The sequence below is a fragment of the Aspergillus mulundensis genome, assembly GCF_003369625.1.
Source record: "Aspergillus mulundensis strain DSM 5745 chromosome Unknown scaffold_14, whole genome shotgun sequence".
Lineage (NCBI taxonomy): Eukaryota > Fungi > Ascomycota > Eurotiomycetes > Eurotiales > Aspergillaceae > Aspergillus > Aspergillus mulundensis.
This window is the reverse complement of record NW_020797902.1, coordinates 156,372-177,493: the sequence shown is the minus strand read 5'-3', so window position 1 is coordinate 177,493 and position 21,122 is coordinate 156,372. Positions and strand designations below refer to the sequence as shown.

The 21,122-nt window shown below is 37.3% G+C and overlaps 4 protein-coding genes across 4 annotated transcripts; 2 read left to right on the top strand and 2 right to left on the bottom strand.

The window, feature by feature from the left end:
* Positions 1 to 9,745: 9,745 nt before the first annotated feature.
* Positions 9,746 to 11,398, bottom strand: DSM5745_10045 (uncharacterized protein; the record flags this gene model as incomplete). Its single annotated transcript, XM_026752061.1, has 1 exon — positions 9,746 to 11,398. One exon carries the CDS (start codon positions 11,396 to 11,398, stop codon positions 9,746 to 9,748), a length of 1,653 nt encoding a protein of 550 aa, XP_026599123.1.
* A 1,468-nt stretch (positions 11,399 to 12,866) lies between these two features.
* DSM5745_10044 (uncharacterized protein) lies at positions 12,867 to 15,407 on the bottom strand (the record flags this gene model as incomplete). The annotated part of the gene is made up of 12 exons (XM_026752060.1): positions 12,867 to 12,961; positions 13,012 to 13,057; positions 13,109 to 13,148; positions 13,200 to 13,323; positions 13,379 to 13,654; positions 13,701 to 13,836; positions 13,867 to 14,347; positions 14,412 to 14,512; positions 14,568 to 14,629; positions 14,683 to 14,777; positions 14,826 to 14,980; positions 15,075 to 15,407. 12 exons carry the CDS (start codon positions 15,405 to 15,407, stop codon positions 12,867 to 12,869), a joined length of 1,944 nt encoding a protein of 647 aa, XP_026599122.1.
* A 2,624-nt stretch (positions 15,408 to 18,031) lies between these two features.
* Positions 18,032 to 19,309, top strand: DSM5745_10043 (uncharacterized protein; the record flags this gene model as incomplete). Its single annotated transcript, XM_026752059.1, has 5 exons — positions 18,032 to 18,167; positions 18,221 to 18,516; positions 18,569 to 18,877; positions 18,944 to 19,075; positions 19,127 to 19,309. 5 exons carry the CDS (start codon positions 18,032 to 18,034, stop codon positions 19,307 to 19,309), a joined length of 1,056 nt encoding a protein of 351 aa, XP_026599121.1.
* Positions 19,310 to 19,695: 386 nt separating this feature from the next.
* On the top strand, positions 19,696 to 21,009 carry DSM5745_10042 (tRNA(Phe) (4-demethylwyosine(37)-C(7)) aminocarboxypropyltransferase; the record flags this gene model as incomplete). The annotated part of the gene is made up of 1 exon (XM_026752058.1): positions 19,696 to 21,009. The coding sequence occupies one exon, from the start codon at positions 19,696 to 19,698 to the stop codon at positions 21,007 to 21,009; it is 1,314 nt and encodes a 437-aa protein (XP_026599120.1).
* Between the last annotated feature and the right edge of the window lie 113 nt (positions 21,010 to 21,122).

The following is a 21,122-nucleotide window of genomic DNA, read 5'->3' as shown; positions in this document are numbered from 1 at the left end:
ACCTAGTTAGTCTAGTTAAAAATATAAATAATTTAGTAGTTTAGGTAGGCTAAGGTGGTGTAAATAAGCTAGGTTAAAAAGTAATAACTAAAAAAGTAAATAAACTTATAAACAGCCCGGAGAATAAAAAAATATTAATAGTAAAAGTAAAAATTAGGTACATGGGATATCCACCAGCACTAAAATTAATTAGCTAGCTAGTATTACTAGTAAGTAATTACGTGACTATTAAATTATGGTTTTTAATTATAAAGGTTTATTCCTGCCTAGTTAGTTCCGGGCTAGAGGTCCATTTTAAAGTAATAATATTATTAATACATGTTAAGTTCGCGCGTGTTTAGCCTAGTAGTTACTCTAGTTTTAATAAAAATAGATTTAAAAATATAAAATAAGTAATTCTTTAAGCTTTTTATTTATTAATTTATATATCTTTTATTTTACAGCTAAGAGATAGTAAATCTCTTGTAGCTTAATAAAGCACTAACCTATTAATATCCCACGCTGGGGGATAGGCGTACTAAGTAAAAAATAGTATAGTTATATAATATACCATAAAGTTAATAAAGAATATTATTTTTTAGTTAAACTTTTTTATAAACTACTATTTAACCTGCTAAAAAACCTTTAATTAATATGCTAATATTACCAAGGCGTTGTTCTAGTTTATTTAGGCCCTCTTTATATTATCCAGGATTATTAACGGTTATTTAAAATTTAAAAAGCCAAGAAAACAAGTTTGCATAAAGGTATTTATTAAAAACCTAAAAAATAAGTTATAAAAAGAGAAAGAATTAAAAAAGTAAGTTTATTAAATCTATTAGTTAGTTAAAAAGAGGAAAGGTTTAAAAAAGGAGGAAAAATATTATTAGCTAACTATTAAATATAAATAACTTTTAAAAGTTCGGGAGCTTGTTTGGTTGTTTAGTTTAATATAAAATAACTAAATAAATAAATAAAAAATAAAGTAAATTAAATAGGGAATAACTATAATAATAGTAAAAAATAAAAAAAAAAGATTTATAGGCTTTTTAAATACCAAGAATTTCTTGGTTAGTGTTTACTAGCCTAACCTTAATTAACATGCCTAATTAAGCTATTAAGTTTACTTAATTGGTTATGTCCTGGGACATGCTACCATTGTTATTATAAATAATAATCTTAATAAAGTATAATAAATTAATTAATTGCCAAAACTAACTAAGCTTGATCCCAGGAAAGGGGTCAGTCAATGGCGGTGGCCAGTGGCAGTATATGCCGCTGGTGGCCTGGCCGACGTTGACAAAGCTATAAATATTTTAATAATATATTAATTTATTACTTAGCAAACTAGTTATTATAACCCGGGATTATAGTTATTTAACATAAAAAATAATTTATTATAAATATAATAGCGTTATACCGCCTATTATCCAGTAATATTAAAATTAAATTAATAAAAATTATATTAAATAAATAAGGCGCTAATATAATTAGTTATAAAGTACTATATAGTTTATACCTTTTTATTTTTTTTAATAGGTAATCTAGGCAATACTTTATATATTATTTAACCTAATATCTTATTTAGCTTATTATAATACCCCCTAATAATTTTAGCGTTTTATTTATACTAAAATAGCTATTTATATTATATATAACCTGTAAAACTTTTTTATATAGGTAATTTAAAATTACTAGCTTTTTTTTAGCTTAATATAAAAAATACTGTTTACTAGCTTAAATAAAAGTATTATTAAATATTTTAAGCTTTAGTTTGCGTGTAAGACCTTTATAACTTTTAATTATTAAAAATTCACTATATAGCCTTTCCTGGCGCGTTTTTTAAAATTATTAAATAGCTTAACTTATATAACATGCTAGGTAAAAATCTTTCCCAGGGAATTTTCTACCTTATTTTTTATATATAATAATAAATAAAATAATATGTTAAAAATAACATGCAACTTACCGGGTTTATAATAAACTTTAAAACTAGTAATTTATTTATAATATTAGGACGCCTTTACTAGTTTTAAATTTAATTAATTATTACTTATAGTACTTAGCAACGTGCTACGCAGTATATTTATAACTAAAAAATAATTTATATATATTATACTTTTTTAGCTAAATTTTATAATATAGCATATTTTACACAACGCCTAAATCACGCCTGTAACCTTAAGTTTTATAGGGTAGTATTACTTTTTAGCCTTTAATAGTAACCTACTAAAAAAAAGTATTAATTATATAATTTTTAAAGGTAGTAGCTGGGCGGCATCCTAGGGCGCTAAATAATCTTTTTTTATAATAATTAGGTTATTATATATAGTATAAAATAACATAGCCCTAAAACCCCTTTATTTTAACGTATTTATATTAAAAAATATAATATAGTTTTAATTATAGTAGGCAAGTATAATATAATTTTTAAAGTAGGATTAAATAATTTTAAATACTTTAAGCTTATAAATATTTAGCTTTTTAATTACTATTTAGTGCGCGAAGTTTAATTTAGCAACTTTTTATTATAGTCCCTTTTTAATTAAAAGTATTTTTTAATCTTATAATAACTATACTTTTGCTATATAATTTAAAATATACTAGGAAAATTAACTAGTAAGCTTAATATATATATTAAAATCCGCGAGTGTCCGGGGAAACTTTAGCTTTAATATAGCTTTTAACTTATTTTTTATTATAGTTAAGCTAAGTAATAAAACTTTTTAACCTAGCAGCTATATAATTAAAAATCCTAAAAATATTTTTTTTAAATTTAGTATAATTTATAGTTCCGCGCAACATGTAAAAAACTTATATAAATATATAAGGTATAGCCTAAAGGTTTTTAAAAACACTATAAAATTATTTATATATGCTTTTAAAAAAGCGTGTAAAGTATAAAATAAATTATTAATATTTTATTATACATGTGCTATTAAGTTTAAAAATTTTATTATATACACCCTAAAAATCTCCTACCCCTGGTAACTTACTATACTAGTATGCCTATAGCTATTTAAATGCACAGGCTATTAGTAAAACATACTTTTTTTATTAGCCATGCTAATATAACCACAGCCTGCTATAATAATAATAATATTTACTTATATTAAAATTAAATAAATATTTAGGATTACCCTTTTATTTATTTCCCTAAAATTAATTATAACCTGTTATTTAATATTATTTTTTAAAGGTGTATATAAACCCAGCATATTTATAGCTAACTTTACTTTATAATCTTAGTCTAAATCCGCGTCGCGCGCTTTATTAACTACCTTTTTAGTTATAAAAATTAAATAACCTAATAAAGTATATATATTTGCTTAAGTTAATTAACCTTGTGCGTGTAACTTATTAAAAACTTTATTTATTTTTTTTTATTTAGTTTTAATAGGGGATATTTTTTTTAAAAAATGCTTTATATTATTTTCCCAGCCAGGTTTTAAGTAAATTTTTATTTAGTAATTTTTTAATATATTAATTATATTTATATTTATCCACACTTGCGGAAAATACATTACCACCTTTTTTAAAAAACACGCTGTTTTTTTATTATTATAAACCATAATTTTATTTTATAGCATAGTAGTGTTTTTCTTTCCTAGCTTAAATTTTAAAGGTTCTTAATTTAAAGGGCGCACTATGGCTAGATTAGCCATTTTTATTTATTTTTTTATATTTTTAATATTAACATTTACTGCGTAAGCGTAATATACCTTTAAATTTTTAATTTTATAAAGGTTACCTAAACAAGTATACTAAAATATTATTACCAGCTATATATTTTAATTTACTACCTAGATTTTATTACATGTACCCTAAAACGCCTAAGTAAATAAGCATAGTTTTTTTTATTAAACTAGTTTAAATATTATATTTTTATTTTTTAGGAAATTTGCTTTATAACAGACTTTAATAGCCACGCGTAAATTTACTAGAATTACTATTTTTTTATTTATAAATAACACCTTTAGCGCTTTTATTTTATTAGGTTTTAAAATAATTATAAGCTATAATATCGCGTTTAAACAGCCCTTAATTTTAACTTTATATTTTATAAAATTTAATAAAAAACCATGTTTACTTAATATATCTGCGCCTAATAGCATGTTTATTACTAAACTATTTATTAAATATGCTTTTATACTTACCTTTATGTATATTTTTTTTTATTATACTTTATAAAAAAGCGTACTAAAAGCGTTATAAACTTAATACTAGTAAAATTATTTTTAATTTTTTTAATTAATACTAGTGTGTAATATTAAATCTTTACTCCTAAAGTATACTTTTTTAAAAACTTATAATTTATAATTATTAAAATATATTTTAAATTAAGGCATATTATTATAATATGCTATTTAATATAGGCTTTTATTATTATATACTTTTATAAATAAAAATATATCCCCGGGTTAATTTTAATAACTAATAATATAATAAAGTAAATCACGGGTAATATTATATTTTTTTACTTATTTTTTTTTTAGCAAAGCATCCTTACATTTAGGTAAATACTTATAAAGCATGTTATTTAATGGCATCCCTATAAAATAATACTAGTAGTTTATAACACCTATTAATTATACTAAAGCTAGTGCGGGATTCTTGCAATAATAGTTATAATATAATTTTATATTTATTAATTATACTAAAGCCAGTGCGGGACTATTATAATATACTTTATTTTAATAATTATAATACTACTTTATATTATAAATAACTTTACCATCCCGTTTTACATTACTATAATATACCTAATTTTTATAAATAACTTTGCAGCCCTGCTCTGTATTATTATAATATACTTAATTATTTTATGCTACGTAGCCATAATACACCTGCTTAAAAAATATTTTTTTATAAACTACTTTATTATCCTATAGCGCGCCATAATATATATTATATAATAAAAATTTAGTATTAGTATATACTTTATTTTATATATACTTATAGTATTTCTCTAGAAACTTGTCTAGTGCCACACCTTTTTTATTATAATATATTTTTTAATATTATTAGTTATATTTTTATAGTGGTGGTGGTTAATAGCCACCCTAGTTTTAATTAGCCATGTAGCCTTGTCCTTTTTATAGCTATATATTTATATTTATAAGGGGCTATAGCTTAATATAAACATGCTACTTTTATTTTTTTTACCTTAGCTATTATTATTATAAAACTTTTTATAAACTATTATATTTTTAAATATTTTACAGGGCCTGCTATTAGCTGTTAAATTATTATATTTAAGTATTTAAAAATAAAAAGGGTTAGGCTATTTAAGGCGCCTAGGGTTAATTATACTATAAGTAATATAATAAATACCCTTAGGGTGGTTAACTATATTAACACTTTATAAAATATTATTTAAACTATTTAAAAGGGCTATAAATTAAATTAAAATTTTAAGGTAGTAAGGTTATTTTATATTATATTAATATTATTATTTTAAAAGGAGCACCGGCAGTCAGATATTTTAAAAATTAATTAAATTAATTTATTTACTTTTACCTTAAGATTTTTATAAATTACTTTACTATAAACCCCTCTTATGGCTTATTTATTATTACTTATAGTAAAGTATTTAAACCTTTTTAAGCATGTAAGATTATTAAAAAATTTATAATACCTTTTTTATATTACTTTACAAGTAATAATATTATATTAATATATTATATTATTAATACGCGGTTATGCATATTATTTAGGGTATAATATATTATATTAAGCCTTTTTTAAGCTTAGCTAAACAGTATTTAAAACCTGGCTTTTAAGGCTATACACTAGTTTAATATATTTTATAAATAAATTAAATTATAATATATTATATTAATTAGTTTACTATTATACTAAGCCAAGGCTTTTTTTTTAAAATATATTTTAATATTACATGCTAGCTATTATACAAACCTTATTTTTATTATTACCTAAAAACACTTTATAAATAAATATACTAATTAATAATATATAAATTTATTTTTATTTATTATATCTTTAAAGCTATATTTAGCGGGCATATTTAAAAAAAAAATCCTATATTAGTAACCCTTTATTTAGGATCCTAGGGTTACCTGTCTTTATTTTTTAAGTAATATTTTTTACCCTTATATTTATTAAGATTTTTATCACGCCTGTTACTATTATTATACTAATTATTATTATTTAGTAATAAGTTACTGTTATTATTTAGGTTACCTCTTGGTTTTTTTTAATGCCTTTTTTAATATTACTCTTGCGCCTTTTATTTTTTTTATTATAAATAATCTAGCCTGGCTTGCTTTTTGTAATAAGCTTTTTTATTTTTTAGTTTTTATTTATATTATTATTTAGTTTCTTATTTCTTAAGGCGGGGTAAAATGCCTTTTAATATATAAGTAATTATATTACTAATTATCCCCTGTAATACTAAAGTCTAGGCGTTTATAAAAGCTATAATATTACCTATAGGTTATTATAATACATGGTAATTAATAGCTTGCTCCCCTAGCTTTTTATTTTTAGCTTTTACTTTTACTTTTCTTTTTTTTACTATATACTTTTTAAAATACTTAAAAGGCTATTTTATTCTTATATATTTTAAATAAGTAAATAGCTTAGCAAGAGGTTTATGTGTTTATAGGTTATGTATAAAGTAAATTAAAAAATTTTAAGAATTTAAAGGAGTTAGCTAAAGTTTTAAAAAAAAAGTTAATTAAAGTTTTAATTTAATAATAATATTAATGTTATTACTTAAGCTAAAATAAAAATATAATAGCGGCACTAATCTTAAATAAAACCTTATTTAAAAATTAATTAATTATAAATATATAATAATAATATTTTTTAATATTTTTAGTAAATATAAGTAATTAGCTTTATATTTTAAACTAGTATTATACTCCAGGCTGGTGTTTTTTTTAATAATAATAATAGTTTGCTCCTAATTTTATAATTTAAAAGCTACGCTAATTAAAAATAATATAAGGCCATGTAATAGTATATAACAAGGTTTTAAAGTTTAATTTAAAATTTTTTAAGGCCTTCACGTTAATAGCACGGGAGAGGATGTTAGTAATATTCTTTATATTAGCAGTATTAGTAATAGTAATAAAAATAAAAATAATAATTCTAATAAAGTTAAAGGTCCGGAAAGCATAAAAAAAGATAATTTAATAATTAATATAATAATTTTTGGAGCTTTCTATACAGGGAGGCTAGATGTTTTTTGTTCCTATTATACGCCTGCCTTTATAAAATAATAATTTTATAAAACCTCCTTAAATATCTTTATAAAAGATTTTAAAGTTATATTAAATATTCTTGCATTGCCTATAGCCTAGTCTAATAAAAAAGATAAAGGCGTAGCATGTTATTTTTAGGTTTAGTGCTTAGTAGTCTCCTCTAGCAAAGGTGCAAAGGTAGCTAGGAATTTAATTTTTTTTTATATTAATATAATAATATTTAATGCTTGTTTATATTTTATTTTAATAAACTTTTTTAGCTAAATTGCGCGCCTAATTAAGTCTGTTTTATATATAATATTACCCTTGTTTATTAAGTCTTGCGTTATAAAATACTAATACTATTTTAAAATTTTAAATTTTATATATTAAACTACCACGCTTTACTACCCTTAATACTATAAAGTAAACCATGTAATTTAATACTATAATATAGGCCATGTAATTGCGTGTTATTTTTAGCAGGCGCATGTTATAATATAAGGCTGTTATTTTATAAAAAAAGCTGTTAATTAAACGCAGCAAGCAAGGAAAAAGGGGAGTGTAATATAGTAAAAAAAAGGGTTTTTATAAAAAATTAATAATAAGTAAAAAAGGGGTATTTATAGTTCCGTGCTTGTAAACTAAAAGTCTATATTTTAAAAATTATAAAGTTATAATGTTTGGCAAGGGTAAATAGTTTTTATTAAAAATAACTACTTAATAATAATAAATGGCCTAAGTTATTAATTACTAAAAATATTTCTTAATAGCTAGTTAAAGTAATTACCTAACTTTATAATAAAAAAAAAAAAATTAAGACCCTGTCCCTTAGGGACATGCTACTATTTATAGCAGTAATTATAAATATTATGTAAATTTAAAAAGTCTTGGATTTTACTAAGTCCCGCAAAGCGGGCAAAGTACCCACCACGGAAGCCAAGTTTCGAATTCTTGGCTCATGGCCAAGTGCCGCTAAGCCAATAGTCTAGGTGTAATATGGCTGAATTTCAGGGACATTTGCACCTTCTTATGGTGTTTTATAAAGTAAGAAACGTTTATTTTACAGCTAGCACATGCTAAGTGGAGGGCCAAGAATTCGAAACTTGGCTTCCGTGGTGGGTAGCTATGGAGGTAGTAACGCACGGCAGAACCACTGTATACTGGAGTGGTGTGGCAGCCACTGCCACACTAAATATAAAAAATTTAATTAATTATAAAAAAAATAACACTAAGCGCCTTAACAAAAGCCTTATTTTTATTAATAATAGTAACCCTGGGCATTTTAAGGCCTTCTTATATATAAAAATTATAAAATTATTATAGTATTTAGGTATATAATAGCTTTATTTTATCCCTTATAAAATTATATATAATAATAAAGGTTTTATTACATGCGGTAACTTTAGTAATTATATAAAAAGGTAAAAGGTACTAGTTTATTTTATAGGTATAGTTAATAATAATTATAAAGGGGTTTTGCTTAAGTTACCTAATTAAGGTTAAATAGGCTAAAAAGGCGTACTTTAACTTTTTTTTAAAATTTATTTTATGTTTTATAAAGCTGCCCTTTTATTAAGGCAGCTAGTTAATAAGCGCTTTAGTTAGTATTTTACTATTTAGGAATTAATATTAAAACTTATTATAAAGGTTATAAAAATTTTTAATTTTTAAAGGGCAGGGCTTTTTTATATACTTTAAATAATTTATAATATATTAAAAATAGCAGCTAGATCCACTAAATATTAAACTAAAAAATTTTTTTTATAGTTTTTAATATACTTTTTATACTAGTTAAAAATAAAAAAGTCCTTGGTCCACTTATAATTATAAAAGCTATAAATAACTTTAAGTACTATAGTTAGGGTTTAGCGCCTAATAATAACTTTAAATAAGTAATTAATTTAGTAAAATCCAGTGCTTTAAGGCTTTAAAAAAAAAGTAGGCTTAAAAAAAGTTTTTTTTTAATGTAAGCACTGCTCCGCGGTAGCATTTAAAATTAATAAAATTAACTTTTTTATAATATTTAGGGTACTTACTAGTGCTTTATTTAAAAATTATAAAGCTATTAATTTTTATAAAAAACTTAAAATAGGCCTTTACTTTTTTTATAAAGTTAAAAACCTTTTTAAAGCTATTTTTAAGCTCCAAGATGCTATTATACTAATTTTTAATTTTAAAGTTATATTTATTAATAAAAGGCTTACTAGGGGCTTTGTTTCCTAGATTACTAGATAAATAAATAAAACTAGTATTTAATGCCTAATTAAAAAATAAAATTTTATTAAGATTAGACTTTATAATATTAAGTTCTTGTTTTATATAAACTATAACTTTATAAAGTTTAAAAATATTTTTATAATGTTAAGCTCGGCTATAGGGCTACTAGTATTAATTAAGCCTAATTTATAAGTATAAAGCAGCAGGCTACAAAGCTAGTATAAATACAGCTAGTGGCAGCAGCAAGCGCGGCCAGAGGGCGCTAATTACCGTAAGATTAGCAAAGTTACCGTGAGAATAGCAATTCTCTAACAGTATGGGTATAAAATCAACAGCCGTCAAGAGGACCGCTTACGGCGGAAAGCAGCTCGCCATGACGAGCGTGGCTCGAGTTGGCTTCCACTGTTTCCGCCGTCGTGCTCTCTGAGTAGAACTTTCATCCAGGAAGGCACTTTCCTATCAAGCAGAGCAGGATCCAGATGCGGAGATAATTTGGCCCCCTTCTGTAGAAGCTTGATTGCGACCTCCCTGAGATCATCTAGGCCAGCATAGTATAAGGGCGTTCTGCCACGCTGGTCTGACGAGTTGACATCCACTCCTGCGTCGAGGAAAGCGTTGAACTTGAACTGCCACTCGTCAGTTTCGTCATGCGCTTTAATCAAGGTACTTAGAGGACTATCATTTCCTCCACGGCAATGTATATCAAGGGAGCTTCCTCTAGCTTGAAACTCCTCGATCAGTTCAACTCCATTGTCCCGAGCCCAGGCAATATAATGTACACACGTGTAGCCTTTGTTGCAATAAGTCAGGCAGTCCGCACCGCTGTCGAGCAGGGAGCGAACGAAGCCGACACGGCTATCCCCGGTTGCTAGCATAAGGGGTGTCATTTCATTTTTCGATGGCGCGTCAATATTAGCACCTGCTTCCAAGAGAAGCTTAAATATGCGTTCATCACCTGTTGCAATCGCGCAAGCCAGCGGGGTCTGTCCATCAGAGGCAGGGCTCTCTATATCCAACCTAAGCCGGGAACTCAGTAGGCTTTCAACCGTCTCGTAGGATTTCCTGCGGATACCATGTATCAACACCCTCTCCGTCTTTTTATCGGCATTCTCCACTGGAACTTCAACATCGACATTGCACTCCAACTGTGACCTGAGACCGTCAAAGTTACCATTATCAATCGATGTAAGGAGGTGGGATGCGTCTATAGATATTGTCGACGATGGAAGGGATTTAGGTGGAAGAAGAATTTTAACGATAGACCCAAGCCTGCCCTTCACCTCCTCTGCGGTGAGTCTGGCTTCCCTGTTAACTTCGAGAGTTTTGAGGAGTAAGCTGCGGAAGCGTTGACATGCTGCTTGGATAAGTTGGTCATTCGATCTTGTCGGTAGCCCCTTGATCCATGTTTCAATATGGGGGTTCAAGACAGGTGGATTTCTGCAATGAAAGCAGTCATGGTAACACGGCTCTCCATTGATCATCACTCGGCGACGGCGGTCATCCAGGTCTCTCAAAACACTGCCACCCAACCCAAAGGCGAGTATCCGGACCAATATGCACCCAAGTGACCAGACATCACTTTTACGTCCAAGTCCTTCGCCGTGGAAGACCTCGGGAGACTGGTAGATTCCCATAATTCCTCCTATGTTTGATATGAGTGGGAACGAACCATCAGGCCCTGAGTCCCCCGCAGGCATGAAGACAGAGTTGCCGAAATCAGATATCTTCCATCTCCCGACAGATATTGGTGAGTCGCGAAAAACTAGTATGTTTGCCGGCTTTAGGTCCAGATGGCAAAACAGCTGTTGGGGGTTTGGCCCTCCGTGGTGCAGAAATGCCAGAGCACCAGCTAGGTTTCGTGCCTCTTCCATCAAATCGCACAGGCCAAAGCTTCCGGACTCTTCTTGAAGGAATGATTCTAAGTCACCATCGGCCCATTCAGAGAGCAAATTGAATTCGCCGCCGACTCTAATAGACGCAAAGAATGGCATGATTCTGTCCTCCATTTCGTTCATATCAAGTCTTTTTTTCAACGCCAATAGGTTCCGCTTCTCCTTTTCAAAATCGCCGCGGGTGCGAAATCACTTGCATGCAAGGTATGGTCCCTAGAGAATACAGAGAGGTCAATTGTCAGGGTCGCGGTCTAAACAAGCGCCGATGTATGAGAGACTTACTGTGAAGCGTGAATTCGCACTTAAATGAAGGTGGCCTCTGGCGACTTCTTCTTTGGTGACCGATCTCACCGAATCGCCCTCGAGACCTGGGGGATGTGTGCGCTGGTCGAGGTCACGATCGAGAAACGGCAGTCGCCAGCCTTCCCTGTATTCAAGAACCATGCCCTCCTTGATATCCACGGGGCAATATATATAGCGGTTATGGAGGAAAGCTCCTGCCCAATTCGCCCCCAAGAAGCTCTCATTCCGCAGTATTTGCCAGGTATACATGTGTATATCATTGTCAGCTCGGCCGTGGTAGTCGATAAAAATCGCCCTGAAGCTCCTCCACCGATCCCAGTTTATCTCAATCAAGATAGATAAGGTTTGCAGGAAGTTCTTCCTGATGTTGGGTATGTCTGCGAATTCGAAAGGCCTATATTGCCGCACAAAATCTTGAAGGCAGTCCACGGTCCAGATTTCTTCGAGACTACTGCGCGGTACGAACTTCCTCAAGTCGTCCGTTTGATTCTGCATGGCATCCTGGAGCCTCTCTCGAATAGCCGTGGCTATTTCAATGCTCTCTCGACGAAACCAGGGCAGCATCATTTCTCTCACGAAAATGCCCGTCAAAAAAAGCTAGGAAGGTAGAAGGCTGGGGTCTAGCCAGTTTACCACTGCAGTGAAGACACATTGGCAACCGGAACTCAATGAGGAGAAAGTACTCGGAGGACAAGCTTTTGCTACCTTCGAACTCGAGGACAAATCATAATAGATGCGATGAATGCCGGATTCAGAGCAACAGAAGGTATAGAGTGTTTGGAATGCAGAACCTGGCGGCGACGCTGATGCAGGAGAGAGGAAGACGGGCTTACGGGGAACACAGACGTCACGAGCTGCGGCTCAGCAGAGCAAGAAGACTGGGGAGAAACCTAGGTACTAAGCGGGGCATGGCCGACTGTGCCACGTCAGGCTGTGCAGTGCTGCCAGCAGTTGGCTGTCTGCCTACTCTTAGGTAGAGAATACAAAAGCAACTCCAGCGCTACGGGTGACTCACAGACGCCCCAGCCCCAGGGCTTTCCACATATTTGGGAGGTTCAGCCTCGCATTGGACACGTTTATCTAACTGTGTATGCCACTTCGCTTCTAAAATTCAGACTAATGCTTTGTCCTCCTGTTTTGGAGACACTGTGCCCGGGCCGCTAAATCCTGTACATTCTAGATTGGATGCAGACGCCAGAAGTGACTTACGCCATGTACCATCAAAAGACAATCCTAGGGCGATGACAGATCGTTCAAAGCTGTATCATTGTGCGTATCGGTTTTCTTGCTGCGTCGAAGGCTCCGTAAAGCTCGGAAATGTCTTCGCACTTGTTGAGATGTCTTCTTGTCGACTGGTGTCTGTGGTCAGTATGCAAGATAAGATATATACGCAGTTGTGAAGTCCATACAGACGTGATCCATGTTCTCGAGCGGGATTCGACCCGTGCTGGGGACCTTTGCAGTATAGGGTCAGTAAAATGTCAGTTTGATGATGTATTCACATACGAAGAGAAATACTAGTCCGAACGCCAGAAGGTCAAGTCCACTGTGCAATGTTAGTCCTCTTGACGCTCAAAGAGAGTTTTTGAAAGCTCACCCGAATAGATAGAGAAGGTAAGAATTGCCATTGGATCCAAATTCCCGCGTTAAAAAGGGCACAAGAAGAACCAGGAACCCAAGACCTAGGAAATTGACCATAACGCTAAAACTCATACCCACTTCTGTACACAGGGGTTTAGCAGCTTCCTGATATCATGCGATGCGGGTATATCTTACCGCGGAATGCCAGGGGGAACACCTCTGCGCTGAATGTAAATGGCACAGGCCCGGCTCCAATGCCGTAGAAGAATAGAAAGACGACGATCGTAAAGAATGAAACGAGTCCAAGGCGGGCGTCATCGTTGGGAATGAAGAAGAAGGATCCAATGGCAATAATGGTGAAAAATATCCCTGCAAGCGACACCAGTAGCAATATCCGGCGGCCTCGCCGCCGCGACATGTCGATGAACCAATATGCCGGGATAGTGAAGAGAAAATTCGCGAGACCAAAGCCTATCCTTTCTAAGCCGTTGTACAAAATGTGTTTGAGTTGCCTTACCGATATTCATCCAGGCCACCTTAGTAGGCGAATCGCGGTCTAGGTCGTCGCTCCGACCAGGCGCCATAATATAGTCGTACTCTTCATTGTTCGCCCTTCCAAATAGATGGGATGAATAGAATGCGAGCACATTAACCTATGAAGAAGGTTTTAGCCTGTTGTGTACCAAGAATGGACATTCCACGAGAAGCCCTACACCACAAAGCTGCTGCGATGCCATCACTATGAAGGCTGCAATGCACGCCCTTCGGTTGCGTGGGTTGGTCCAGAGAGCCCACGCTCGCTTGAAAAAATTCATTGGCGGGAGCTCAATATCCTGGTAATTCAATTCATCGCTTTTCAGCCATTCTTCTCCCTTCGGTTTGAAGTGTCGCACTTTGGCTAGGGCTAGCCGTTGTTGCGATTCATACTGCAACTGGCTATGTATGTAGTACAGATCTCGGCATGCCTGAATGTCGCTTCCACGCAGATGACGGAGACTCAGGTATGCCTCTCTGTACCTTTTCTTGCGCATAAGAAACCGGGGGGATTCTGGGCAAAGAAAGACCAGGAACAATAATATTAAGGACGGAACTGCTGCAGTTCCTAAAAGGACTCTCCATTGTTTGTCAACAATCCACACGCAGACAAACCCAAGAAAGATCCCACTGGTTGAGACATGGTTAGTTTTGAGATCCACCTGTTGATAATGCTGGAGAGACGAGAACGTACAATGCATCAAAAAGCTGCCACATCATCAGAAGCCGACCGCGTAAATGATCGACGGCAGTCTCAGCAGCAAATACAGGGGCTATGGAAGCCTTTGCGCCGATCTATAATAGTTTGTTAGCGACCATGTTCATCACATGTATAGAGGGCATAGTTCACTCCGATCCCAAGCAGCAACCGGAAAATCAGAAGCTCTTCCCAACTATCGCTTCGCGCGGTTGCTGGCAGCCAAGGTCAGCCTACATACCGATTTAACCCTGCCAGTGTCACATACCTATGGGAAAGGCTGTACAAAAGACAGCCGATATAAAAAGAGCACGTCGCCTCCCAAGTATCCCCTCTTGTACAGGGTCACTTAACCAAGCGCCGCTGGCAGTTATATTAGGATATGCCGCAGATTGCTAGATTGTGACTCACATTATGCTGCCTGAGAGCCATGGTGCAGCGTCAATAAGTCCAGCCATCAGTTCACGGTACGCCAACGCACTGTCCTCTGGCTGCTCTCCCAAGGGCGGTAGCAAGTCTTCCTGCCAGTAGCGTGAACTTGCATTGATTGTCGACTGCTGCCACCCCTTGTAGTGCGTTAGGAGCTGGTTATAATCGTGATATTAATCATACCAATGACGGACATCCTACTTACTGGGTTATAGCCGCACATGCAGTTACCAGTATAGTGACCTTGAGGTCTTTCGTTTCACGGAGTAAATCGAAGACTCTGTGAATTTTCGATGACTCTGACATGCAAAGCACATCCTCGTCATGCTCCACTGCCAGGTTTGCTCCTCGAAGGAAGACGTCCTTGTCCACCACCCTTTCGACCACGATCTTCTCCTCTTCCACCACCCTCCCTAGATATCTTTCATAGAATCTCTCGGCATTTTCTTCAACTTTGTGGGGCTGTATTCGTCGCAAGGGGTTGGGAATTCTGGAAAGATTCAGCCAAACGTTGACAACACCCTCATCAATACCTGCATGACTTTCAACGCCGTCGCATGTCATCGCCCGACTAAGCACTTACCGTCTCCATTCATTGCTCTCAACACGGTCCATTCTAGTCCTAGAGTTATAGATATATTGATTTGGAAATGGGCATTCTGAGACTGGAAGTCAAGTCGGAGCTATGGTGAGAGTGGGTAGTGAGACACATTTGTAAGTGTTTGGAAGCGGCTCAATGTGATTGAACAGCAGAGGAAACCTACCAAGAGGGGCTTACCGGTTCTAATTAATTGAGAACCATCCATTGGACATGCCACCTAGGTACGAGCGGGAAGGATTGGCGCATAAGTACGGCTAGAACGAGGCTACAACCTGTCAGTAGTGGTGTGCAGCATCCCCCGCCTGGCCGCCGATAGCTGTCATAGGTCTCAGATGCTCTAATTAGCACGAAAGGAAATGGTATCCGAATATCCACTGCCACATCTCAGATGACAGTGGGGCTGAGAGGGCAAGGCTAATTAAGGCTAGTGAGTAGTGGTAGAGTGGCGTCTGGGGCAAAAGGGCTCCTCAACCACGATCAAAACTTTGCCTTTCAGAAAGAGTCGAGTTTCAGGACAGAGTCCAGGAGCTTGCCACTATGAAATCAACATTTCTTTGTGGTACGCAGGGCCCCGTAAACAGCCATCATCTGGGTGCTGCAGGACACAGGGCGAAAATTTCCTCATCCTGGATTCTGGAACACAACTCAGCGACGTCGTTAAAGACCCATCCATGGTGATTGGGTGCATGCAAAGTTTGCTCCCCATCCTCTCAACGCAGAAAAAGCAATGGGTTAGCGTCTGGGCAATCCTGCGCGAAAGGCTGAGAGACCTCAAACAAGAGTCGACTGCACAGCGCCACCTCAGCCTCGCGATAGATATCGAGTTGTAAGGGGGAACCATCACCGCACGAGCTACTCCGTATACGGTACGGAGTGGGCTGTGACTCCACAAATATCTGGGGTTGTTCAAGTAACTTCGTCTATTCCGTTTCCATGTTCTTGGCAACATCATACCGTAGGTATAGCTTGAACAGTGCTTCGAGAACGTTAATTCATTTGCGCCTTTCTCAGGGCATTTGCGTGCTGGACAGCGCCGAGGATCTATGACAGTCAGAATCACAACTCGCGATCATAAGACCTCGTACTCACCTCTTAGTAGTTCGTATTTCAGGATGGCTATGCCGTCTCGTTGGTTTCAGAATGTCTATCATTCGCCAGTTCGACAGGGAATAATGCAGACGGTCATCATTTCGTGGCTTCGTGGACCAATACTAACCCTTTCCCCGCTTCGAATGTACGCAGGGAAAGTACAGCAAACTCCCCGGTATGCCCTCTTTGTTTGCCTTGGAGGCTCGGCGTCATTTCGCGGCTTTCGCTCTTTCCTTAACGATACGAAGAGGCTCTGCTGTTAGGCCGCAACCAAGAATTCATAACCGTACGGAGTAGCAACCACTCCGAGGGCTGTCCCTCGCTTGTGCTTAAAAGCCGAAGCGCTTTTAAGATATCCACTTTTCTTCTGCTGTCCTGCGCCTTGTAGAGACGGCATTGAAAGACCAAGCCACCATGTGCCAGACCGTGCACAACAGTATCAGCGAAAGCCTGACCGGGTATATCCGGATCGATAGGCTGGAGGCGTGGCTCCGCCTGCGTTTTGGAATGGCCATCACTGTTCGGGTAAGAGTGTATCTCAAGTGGCAAGACCTTCTTCCGGCTGTTCTAGTCTCGCTATCGACCAGCTGACGGCGTTCTTTGAGAAAGTATGATAGGGAAAGATACGTGTTTGACGCCCCAGATGAAGTCACTCGGGTAGGCTCTGAAACTTTCCAATGAGCACAAGGCTACGGCGCGCTAATTGAATATCCGGTTCCAGGACGAGATTTAGTAAGACTGACTCCAGTGATTCCGATCGAACACAATCGTCTTCAGCGCGTTTCAAAATTGGTTAACACTTTTTGACTGTAGTGAAATTCGCGAGGCGTGTCGAGTCAACTGAAATTTCAACAGCCATTAGCCCACAATATTGCTTGTATTCCTGTATTGAACCATGACCTGTGTATGCTCTCCGGAGGGTTGCTTTCTGCTCGTGGCTGGGCCTGCTTAGAATCAAGACCTGCAGATGGTCTTCCGAGCCGGGCACAGCTCTGCCTCGCTGGGGGACCTCAAGGCGGACTCACATGTTGGGAGACTCTTGAAACATAAAGATCAATTCAGTTCCATATCATAGAAATCCAAGGAATCAGATTCTTTTCTTTTGTCGCTTGCAGTGATGGCCTCTCCGGTAGAGTTGAGAAGGGTTACGTTCAGAAGCAGGCGTGAGACGGGCAACAAAGTCCAGAATGCTGCGACTGCCTCCCCGCTTCCAGCAAGGCTTTACAAGCCAATCCGACCACTCCCACAGTGTCAAAGTTTCGTCTCTTGTCCCGAGAAGTCAGACATACGGCTATACGAAGCTATACCACAGTCAGAGCCTCATATGTTCAATAACAGCGAAGATTTCGAACACCATATCTCATCGAGACCGAAGCCGCACACCCGCATAGTGTAGGTCATCCTCGTACTCGACTCTGTCGACCTTTGCGACTTACCTCCATCCAGTTCAATATGTTGCAAAACCTCGATAGACCCGCTTGGCATCACCGAAACAGCGATGCAGAAGCTTATAGACGCGTACAACATTGACGACTCGTTCTTCGATCATGTCGTCTCATTCGGAGACAAGCCGCGTACCTCTGATGCTGGCCATGGGGGCATGACGGTGAGGGAAGGAGAAGACGGGTCTTTTGGTAAAACATCTTGCCATTATAATTCTTTTTATCCTTCCGCTGATATTTGCGAGATATGCAATACCGGTTCACCTACCCCGAGAGTTATAAAGTTCGAGGTTCGACCAAATTCACCAAGCGGCAGATTTCGGTCTTTCATCGATATAGTGTATCAGGTGCAGGAACTCTCTGGATCTTTCTGAATGCTCGCCCCAATTCAGAGCTTCAGTCGAGGCTTGAAAAAGTCCTGACAATCAGTCGTGAGGATGTCACCCCAGATTGGTTCTCCCTGCACCTGCTCGTCTTCGCTACCTATCTTGGCAACTGGAGAGGATCCTTGCAGCATCTAGGCGAAACCATTGAGGAAGCAGTAGGCCAAATGTTCCACTTGTCGTACCTTCTCAAAACGTTAATCTTTGTAGGCCGATATCGCCCTCACAATGGATCTCTCAGAACTCAAAATCGTGAGCGAAAACGAGAGCCTCGTCCGACTGCTACATCCGCAGTACCTTGGTAGCACATTGAAGCCGCTCTCGTCTGAGTTGGAGACCACTTTGATCACCATTCGCAAGTTGGCCGTGGTCAATGAGCAGTTTCTCTCGAAAAATATTGCAACAGACACGCAGCACCGAAAACTTGCGAACGCAACTGCCTACTATACATCAACCCTCGAGGGCCACTTAAAGAGCGTCGATGCTCTGGGGCAAAGAGTTCAAGATTTCTCAAGCTTCGTATGTCACTGATTGTGCCTGTTCATCAGTACAGACTATCAGTGCTGTCCTAACACATACGAACAGCTGGCCACGGCCTTAACCCTAAACAGTCAGACTCGTATGCTGCAGTTAGCTGACGCATCCGTTGAGGACAATGCCAATGTTTTCGTCGTCACGATAGTCAGCTTATTTTACTTGCCCGCAAGCTTTGTTGCGGTAAGTTGCCCGTGACATAGACCGGAGCGCGAAGACTCTAATGCTAGATAGACCTTCCTTGGAATGAATCTCTTCGACTTTGATGGGCCAGATGATGGAGATTTCGCAACATCGAAGAAATTCTGGATTTTCTTCGCCGCAACAGTGCCTCTGACTTGTCTTACTGTGGGATTCTGGTATATTCTCACAGGACGTCGGGAGCGAGCAAGAAAGCAGCCGAAACCGGGCTCTTGAGGCGAGCTCCTCATTCACTCTTGCTGCGGTCATTATTTGTTGTTCATAGAGTTCAGAGTGTTGTTATTAGATTCCTGTGTCGTTCTTTTAAGGTTCGAAGAGGTAGTTGCAGCCTCAGGCAGGTTTCTGATGGGTCCTCCCTAGGTATCACATGACACCATATTATTGAACAGAACACAAATAGGGTATGATCTTGGAGGTTCCTTGCACATGCCCAAGTGACCTGAATCTTCCTGATTCTGCTCTAAATCATCTCTTTGACTGGTCAACTGTGCGTCTACACTGTGATGCGCATGTTCTCGCCTCAAATTTCATAAGAAGCGGCCATATATATCTCGGTGCTTTTCCTACTTCACCAACAACACCAGTCAGCTAAAGCACACAAAATGGCAGACGCTCCTCCATTAGAGCGAAACTTCGATGCGTCAATGACGAAGCAACGCAAAATCGGAGCGAAACATCCACGCAAACAGAATATCAACCCCCTCCAGAAAGGCATAGCAGATTTCATAAGCGCGCATCTGCCGCCTTCTTTATTCCCGCAACATGCCCTGTCCCTCGAGGAGCTGGCCTCTTCCCTCCCAAAACGATACACCATCTACGAGCCTATGCTCTTACTACCACTGAACGCCTTCACGCACCCTCCGGCCTGGGGCAAACTCTACGACAGTTTAGACCACGACCAGCGCAAGGCTCTATACGCCTCCATTGCGAGTGCCTTCGCCCGCTACGGCGTAACGCACGTCGCGATGAACGCGCCAATCGTCCTCACAGACACGCAGGGGCACGAGAACAGAATGCGCAGCCCTGTCGGACTCGTCCCGCTTCATGGGGACTTTGGACCGCCGCCGTCGCGAGACGGGGAGGAGGTCCAGCCCTGCCGGGACGACTTCGAGCAGGCATTCTGGGTGCGTACGGTGCAGAACCACGGGATCGTGCAGATCTGGGCTCCGCTGTATACCATGTTCTCGCGGGGGAATGTCACGGAGAAAGCGAGGATTCTGGGGCACGGGTCTATGTTTGAGGGGCTTGACGAGGTCTCGCTGTGTGGGGAGGCTGTGGATGATGTTGCGGTTGTTGATATGTATGCGGGGATTGGGTACTTTGTTTTCTCGTACCTTAAGCGTGGGGTGAAGAGGGTTTGGGGGTTTGAGATTAACGGGTGGTCTGTGGAGGGGTTGCGGAGGGGATGTGTGGAGAATGGATGGGGGTGTAGGGTTATCGGGGTAGGCAGTGATGGGAGACTGAGCACGTCGGTTCCTGAACTAGTTGAGAGTCTTCGCGATACGGATCGGGTTGTGATATTTCATGGTGACAATGGGTTTGCGGCGAAGATTATGGGCCAAGTGCGAGCTGCTCTGGAGGCCCGGAGAGAATGGACCAGCATCAGACATGTCAACTTAGGCCTTCTGCCATCTTCCAGCAGCTCTTGGGATGATGCCTGCAAGATTATTGACAAAGACAAGGGTGGCTGGCTCCATGTGCACGAGAATGTTGACGTACAACAGATCGAGGCGAAGGGGCGTGAGATAACCGCTACCGTTGAGAGATACTGGACTGAGTATGCATCACAGAGAACAGATACGGAGCTCGGTGCCGATTGTCGGCATGTTGAACAAGTCAAGACTTATGCGCCTGGGGTCATGCACTGTGTATATGATGTCCAGCTAACCCAACAAGTGAGATCCAACGTATCGTGATCGTTACAAGTCTCCGCGCAGTCTGTAAAGCCATCGCGGTTTGCACAGGCTTCCTCGCCGGTGGTCATTAGGATGGTATCTATCATATATATGCAGTGTAAGTGACGTCCCGC